The sequence below is a fragment of the Lynx rufus genome, unplaced genomic scaffold, assembly GCF_022079265.1.
Source record: "Lynx rufus isolate CCGP_SWC_20201006 ecotype Redwood Valley unplaced genomic scaffold, mLynRuf1.p SCAF_17, whole genome shotgun sequence".
Taxonomy (NCBI): domain Eukaryota; kingdom Metazoa; phylum Chordata; class Mammalia; order Carnivora; family Felidae; genus Lynx; species Lynx rufus.
In genome coordinates, this window is record NW_025814831.1 from 4801264 (window position 1) to 4807881 (window position 6618).

General features: G+C 68.9%; 2 protein-coding genes across 2 annotated transcripts; both read right to left on the minus strand.

Moving 5' to 3' along the window:
* Window positions 1-743: 743 nt before the first annotated feature.
* DIO3 (iodothyronine deiodinase 3) lies at window positions 744-1664 on the minus strand. The gene has a single exon (XM_047079765.1). It carries the CDS (start codon window positions 1662-1664, stop codon window positions 744-746), a length of 921 nt encoding a protein of 306 aa, XP_046935721.1.
* Window positions 1665-1707: 43 nt separating this feature from the next.
* On the minus strand, window positions 1708-6315 carry LOC124512422 (translation initiation factor IF-2-like). Its single transcript, XM_047079899.1, has 4 exons — window positions 6171-6315; window positions 3362-3504; window positions 3173-3268; window positions 1708-2511 (listed from the first exon to the last, which is right to left on the minus strand). Exons 1-4 carry the CDS (start codon window positions 6313-6315, stop codon window positions 1708-1710), a joined length of 1188 nt encoding a protein of 395 aa, XP_046935855.1.
* Window positions 6316-6618: the final 303 nt, after the last annotated feature.

Below are 6618 nucleotides of genomic sequence, written 5' to 3' on the forward strand. Positions count from 1 at the left end.
GCCCTCTCTCTCCCCCTTTATGGTGGCTTCCTCCCCGAAACCCGGAGTACTTTCCCTCTCTCGTATTCGGCGCTGCTGCAAGCCCCCTGCGGTTCAGAACCAGCTCGTGGTCAAGACCAGTTAGAGATAGCTCGTCATCAGCAGTGGGGCTCGTGAGCACCCCAAATGAGGGGGGGGGGATGACCCTGCCCACCCTTCCCCATCCCAAGCCCCTACCCCCAGCCCAGGGACAAGAAATAGACACAAAAGCAGCAGGGCACCCCCTCCCTGGGAGCGACAGGTGTGGGTGCCAGGCAACTAGGGTAAGCCGCGGGCGCTGCTGGAACCCAGCTGTGCGCGAGGGTGCGCGGGCGCGGCCGAAGTCTCTGTGCTAGGGGCTCTGCTCCCCGCTGAAGGCACGCTGGCTCTTATCTCTGGGGCGGGGGCGTGAGAGAGGCAGGGGCCTCCGGGGGTGGGGGGAGGACCAGTGGGGTGGGGGTGGGGACACAGGCAAGGGTGGCGTCACGTTAGAGGCAGCCAGGCAGGTACAGGGGAGGGGCGGTCACAGCCACGGAGTCCAGGGAGGCGGGAGAGGCTTTTCGGGCGGCTTGGCTGAGGACACGGGCTCAGCCGGCCACCCGAGGCTCAGCACGGCTGTGTCACTGGGCCCTCGGCAAACCTGACTTGGTTTGGGGCGTTTGCACGTGGGCTTCGAAGGCTCGAAGGCACCGCCCGCCAAGTTCAGTCAACGGTCCACTGATTGTTTATACTCGACGCGGCTGGCCGCCCCGCAGCTGCGCATCATAGCGCTCCAGCCAGGTGCGCAGCTCGGACACCTGGTAGCCGTCGGGGCCACGGCCGCCCTGGTACATGATGGTGCCATTCTGGACTACGTAGAGGCGCTCGAAGTAGGCCCCGTAGGCCGAGCTGCTGGAGTTGGCCATGGTGTCGAGGACGAGAGAGCAGCTGGGCGCCCCTTGCTGCAGTACCTGCGCCGCGCTGACCCGGTCCTCCAGGCTTCGGTGCTGCGGGATGCTGTAGGGCGAGTCTGTGGTGACCCAGCCGTCCGACGGGTGAGCCTCCTCGATGTAGATGATGAGGAAGTCGACGTCGCGCTGGTACTTGGTGACCAGGCGCTGGAAGGCGCTCATGCGCGCCATGAACGGTGGTCAGGTGCAGCTGCCGAAATTGAGAACCAGCGGGCGGTTTCCCCTCGCGTAGTCAAGGATGTGCTGGTTCTGGAAGCCGTTGGGCAGGACCACCTCCGAGTTGGGCGCCGGGCCGCCCTCGTGAGCCTGCTTGAAGAAATCCAACTTCTGGCCGTGCCACACGGCCTTCAGCGACGCCAGGGTGCACAGGCGGTTGTCGTCGGACACGCAGACCGGCGGGTCGTCTGGGGGCACCTCCTCGCCGTCGCTGTCAAGCTCAGCGGCGGGTTCGGGCTGACCCCGGCGGCGGCGGCGGCGGCCCAGGAAATGCTTGCGGATGCACAGGAAGTCGAGGAGCCAGAGCATGAAGGCCGTGCCTAGGAAGCGCGGGAAGAGCACGAGGCACGAGGCCGTCTGGGCGCACAGCCGCAGGGAGTGAAGCAGCAGGGAGCGGAGCATGGTGGCCGCCGCCCCCGAAGCCCCCTGGGCCCCGCGGCCTTCCCCCACCAGCGACCGCGGGGCGGCCCGGCGAGGCATCTGGGCCTCGGCCGTGCGGGGAGCTCGATTTATAGCCGAGGCTTCAATTGGCGGGAGACTCCACCTCCGGCCGGGGCCCGCCCCCTTGCAACTTGAGCCCGGAGGGATCGCCCAGCGGCGCGGCCAATGCCTCGGAAATCGAGGGCCGAGGGCGGGGCGGCCGGGCGGGGGGCCGGCGGGGGGCGGGGCCGGGCCCCGAGGCCAGCGCTCCGGGGGCGTGGGGGGAGGGTGGTGGCGGTGGCGGTGGCGGCGGGGGACCCCGGTCGCGGCTGCCACCCGGGACGGGGAGCTGGACCGGGGACCCAGGCGTCCGCCGGGGAGATCCTCCGGCCAGCGCTCTAGCGCTGCGTGCGGCCTCGGTCCTGGCGGCCCGGCCCCGGCCCCGGCCCCGCGCCCCTCTCGCCGCGCACCTGAGCCGAGCTCCCCGGCGGCCGCCGCGCCGCGCCGGAGCTCCGGTTCGCTTCCCGCGCGCCGCCGCCAACGCCGCCCCCGCCGCTGCTGCTCGTGCGGGGCCGCTGCCCAGGTGCCGCGGGAGCCCGGGGCCGCGGCCGCCGCGCTGCTGGCCCCGGCTCCCGCCCCGCCGGGGGACGCGGGCCCGCGAGGAGGCAACTTCGGGCCCCCGCCGCCTTCCCCGTTCGCCCGCGGGCGCCGCTCGCCTCCCGGAGCCCGCTCGCCCGCCCGCTCGCCTCCCGCGCGCGCTCACACTCGCGCCTCGCACACGGCCGCCCCCCGCACCGCCCCGCCACGCACACCGCGCTCGGCGCCCCCCGCCGCTGCCCGAGGCCGCCGCGCGCCGTCCCGGCCGCGCCCGCCCCGTCCCATCTCGTCCCCGTTCGGCGCCGCCGTTCTAGGGTCAGCGGCCTCCGGGGCGCAGCGGGGAGGTGCGGAGGCCAGGGCCCGCGGGCCGGTTAGCGCCTGGCGCCGGAGACGGGAAGGGCTGGGGACAGCGGCGCCCGTGCCTGCGCCCCAGCCGACCCGGGAGCGCTTCGGGCGCGGGGCGCCGCGGGCGCGGGGCGCGGGGCAGCGGGCGCGGGGCGGCGGCGGCCCCGGCGGCTCTCCCACTAGGGGTAGCTGTTGCCTGAACGCCGAAGCGCTCCCCTCTCGCCGCTCTCCTCGCCCGGCGCGGCCCCGGCCGCCGGGCGCACCCGTCCCGTGCGTCCCCGGACGTTGCTCTCTGCCCCGGGAACGTCGAGACTGGAGCGCCCGAGCTGAGCCACCTTCGCCGACCCCGAGCGCTGCAGCTCCACTCACCGCGGAGGCGCCTGGACGCGTAAAGTGCGTACTTTCAACCGCGAATGAATGTTGAGGCTTTTAGGGGTGCGGGGCGACTCCCCAACTCCACGGGGGCCCTGGTCGGCCCCGCCGCCGAGTCGGAGACCATCCGGTTCCTCGCTTGCGCTCGGCGCGGGGCCGGCGACTTGGGCTCAGGGGCGGCGGGGCGGGGAAGTGCCTTGACCTGGGGTCCCCGAAGCCCGGAGCGAGCCCCGCTTCGCCTTGGCTCGCCTTGCCCTCCGGGGTGAGGTCTGGGCCCGGTCGCAAGCGATTTGTACCCGGTCCCGGGGAGTCGAGCCTCCAGATACGCCCTCGCGGTAGCGGGGACTTTTCTGGGGCGGCGGTGGCGGAGTCCGGGGCTACTGCTGCCACAGTCCCGTGCGCTGCGCGTCCCGGGGACCAGCCGCCTAACTTCTATCCGGGACGGAGACGGCGCTCGCGCCCCGGGCGGAGGTGGGAGCTCGCTGGGCTGGGTAGGGAAGAGGGCGAATCGTTCCCAGCGGCGGCAGCGGCGGCGGCGGCGGCGGCGGCGGCGGCGACGACGAGGGAACAAGTCTGGAGAAGTCAACTGCAGGGCAAGGAGCCCCCACCCAGGACCCAGCGGGACCCCGCGGGCGCGAGGGCACACACCCCGCTTTGGGCGGAGGTCCTTCGCTCCGGTTTTCGCGGCCCTGGCGGGATCCTCGGCCGCGTAAGCTCCCCGATGGACCCGTGGCTCCAGCAGTCAAGACCCAGAGTGGAAGGCGGGGTGCGCTCCAATGTAGCCCCCTTTCTGTATCTCCCGCCGGGGTGATTTCTCCGCTGTCTGAAGCAGGGGTTTGGGGCTGCACAGCCCCAGGAGCTCTCTGCCTAGAGGAAAGCCAGCCTGGTCCTCACTGTCCCTCACCGCCCTGGGTAGGGGGCGTTCAGGTGGGTTAGGGAATTCTCCCTGAGCCAAACCTGGCTGGGGCGGTGGGGGGGGGTCCCATTGGGCTGCACCCCTCTTCCCGCAGGGCACCCCTGAGCTAGCAAATTGTTTCCTTCCTGTTTCTTGCTCCCCCTTTTGGGTGGTGTGTGTGGTGAGTGAAGCCTCCTGCTTGGCAAGTCTCCGAGGAGATGGTTGGGGGTCTGGGTTGCGGCTCCCCGGCAGGGGCAAGGGGAGCCCCAACTTCTGTTGGAGAAACTTTCAAGCCCTGATTCCTTGATTTTGGGGGGCAGGGGAGGATGCCAGTCTAGGACCTGTGCCCTGCCCCCACGCACACAGAAGCTGGGACAGGGCCATGGGGCAGCCCTCCCCACCTTACCATGTTTAGTCTCAGAAAATGAAAAAGCCACTTGGGGCCGGGGAGAGCCTTTCGTGCCCCGGGGATCTGGTGGTGGTGCTGGTGGGTGTGTGGAAGCAGTAGTCTGGGGCACAAGCGAGACTGGTCCAAGCTGGCCTGCCCAGCCAGCAGCACCCAGCCCCCATGCCCTCCAATCCCAGGGAGGCTCGGGGGGGAGCAGTGCTTGGCCTTCGGGCTGTTGCTGCTCGGGGGTTCTGCTTGTTTCTTGGGCTGACAGGCTACACTCCATACCTCAGGATTCCAGAACATTGGACACGGTGCTCAGGCCCTTCTGGCTCCCACGGCCGCTTGTGCAGGGGAGGACAGACCCAAGATCCAGGTGCTCCCTGGCCTTTGGAAGCCAGGCCCGGGCTTGGCGACTCCCTCTCCATCCCTGGCTTCTCCCTTTCCGAAACCCTCTCTCGTCCCCAAGCGTCCCTGTTGCACCTTCCTCCCCTCTTCCCAGGGCAGAATGCCAGCTCCACCTGGATCTGGCCCTTCCTGCCAGCTGCCCATCCTGTCCTGACCTGTCCTGGGGGTCAGCAGTGAGAGTCTTGGTCCAAGGCCCAGAGGCCTGGCCCCAGTGGGCCTGGCAGACTCTGAACTGCAGAGTTGAAGCTGGGGCTGTTCCCCATGCTTCTGGGTCTGGCTCGGCCCGCCCCACCCCCCCTTCCCGCCTGCCCTCTCACGGCTCCAGCAGGGGGCGGGCAGGGGAAAGAAAAGGAAGGACAAGTTGAACTGGGTCCATCTGGTGTCCAGGAGCAACTTGAAAGGGGCTGGTGGGGGGGAGGGGACAGGCGTTGGGGGCCTGGCTCAGCCAACGGGAGGTTGGGTGGCCTCCTGACTTCCCAGGCCATTCTCATGGGGCTGTCTCCCTGTGCAAGGGAGGCCTCGGGGGGGTTTGCCCAGGCTTTGACCCTTCCCCCGCAGCGTCCTGTGCAGGGCTTGGTGGGTGTACGGTGGGCCCGGTGAGCAACTCCCGGTGACCAGGGATGTTGCTGCGGAGACTTCCCATGGGGACGGGTTGGGCCACCCTTCAGGCCTCCTAGGGCTTCTGGGGGAGATGAACCAGCCTGCACACCTGGCCAAAAGTGGGGGAGAACTTTGAGTATGTCCTGGCTGAGGCCTGGGTCACAGCCGTCCTTGGCCACTGACCCTTGGTCTCCCCTTCCATTGGCCTCTTGGTACTCTGGAAATTCCTGGGTGCCGTCCCGCCTCTGGGCCTCCACTCAGGTCCTCTCCTGGCAGCTCTCTTCCTCCTCCCCCCTGCCTTCCCCTCGGCCTGCACCCAGCCTGCCCTGCCACCTGGAGGGAGCTGAGACTTCCCTTGCCCTCATCCTTCCTCCTTCGTGCGGCCTCGGTAGGCGTGTGTCTCACCATGGTTTTCCGTAGCTGCTGCTGCTCAGGCCTTGCTTCTCCCCGGGTGGCCCAGTCGGGATCCCTGGCAGTGACCTGATCCCGGCACCCAGGACAAGCCCAATAAACCTTTGTGAAGCGAGTGAATGAGCGTGGCGTGGAGTTACTGGAAACTCGTTGCAGGAGAATTCCGAGGTATTTCATTCCGCTCTCTTGCCTGCTGGTAGCCGCGATCGAGGTGGAGGGTGGAGGCAGTTAGGGCCCAGTGAGGTCCCCCAGGGCCCGTGCCAAGACCAGGCAGCCCCTGGGAAGTCCCCCTTGGGTTTGGTGTCAGGTGAGTCCTGCCATCCCCTGGCCAATCTGTTTCCCTTCCTGGGAGAAGCAGGTCCTCCCACGGGCACCCAGGGCCTCCCGTCAGTGTGCTCATTTGCTTCGAGAATGACTTCTTTCCAAACTTCCTTCCGCCTCCCTGGACTCCAGCTTGGCTGGGCTGGACTGGACACCCTGCAGGGGGGGCGGTGGCTGAGGTCTCACTGGTCTGGTCTTAGAGGGTCCTCAAGACATCAGGTCTCCCTACCGCCTCCCACGACGGGCCCCAGCTGACACCTTCCACGCAGTTCCAGGCAGGAACGGGGGAGATGGTGGTGGGGCAGGTTGCGAGCCGGGCCACGAGAGCTTGTGAGGGTCCCAGGGCCCGGACGCCGCAGGGGTTTGGGCGGCATTCCGGGGTTAGAGGCCTGGGGCTCCTGGCCACCTGCCGTGTGACCTGGGCCTGCCCCTTCTCTCCCTCGGGCCTCGTCGACATTGCAAGGAGATTGGGTGGCTACTCTCCAGTGCTTTCCCTATGTTGTCCCTCCACCACTCCAGAAGGTTCTAGGATGTTTTATAGGACTTACGTGCTGCTTCGGGGCTGGTGGCACCCCCACTGGAGGACAGAAGGCACTGTGGCCTCGTGGCCCTGTGACTCACTCCCGCCCGGCCTTTCCTTCGCCTGCCCTGCCCCCGCCACGGCTCTGGCCCCCCAC

Coding starts and splice junctions, on each gene's coding strand:
- LOC124512422 (XM_047079899.1), bottom strand. CDS start 6,315: ATGCCGCCCAAACCCCTGCGGCGTCCGGGCCCTGGGACCCTCACAAGC. Junction 3,269..3,361: donor GGGGCGCGAGCGCCGTCTCC/GTCCCGGATAGA, acceptor CCGCCGCCCCAG/AAAAGTCCCCGCTACCGCGA. Junction 2,512..3,172: donor CCCAGACCTCACCCCGGAGG/GCAAGGCGAGCC, acceptor CGCTGACCCTAG/AACGGCGGCGCCGAACGGGG.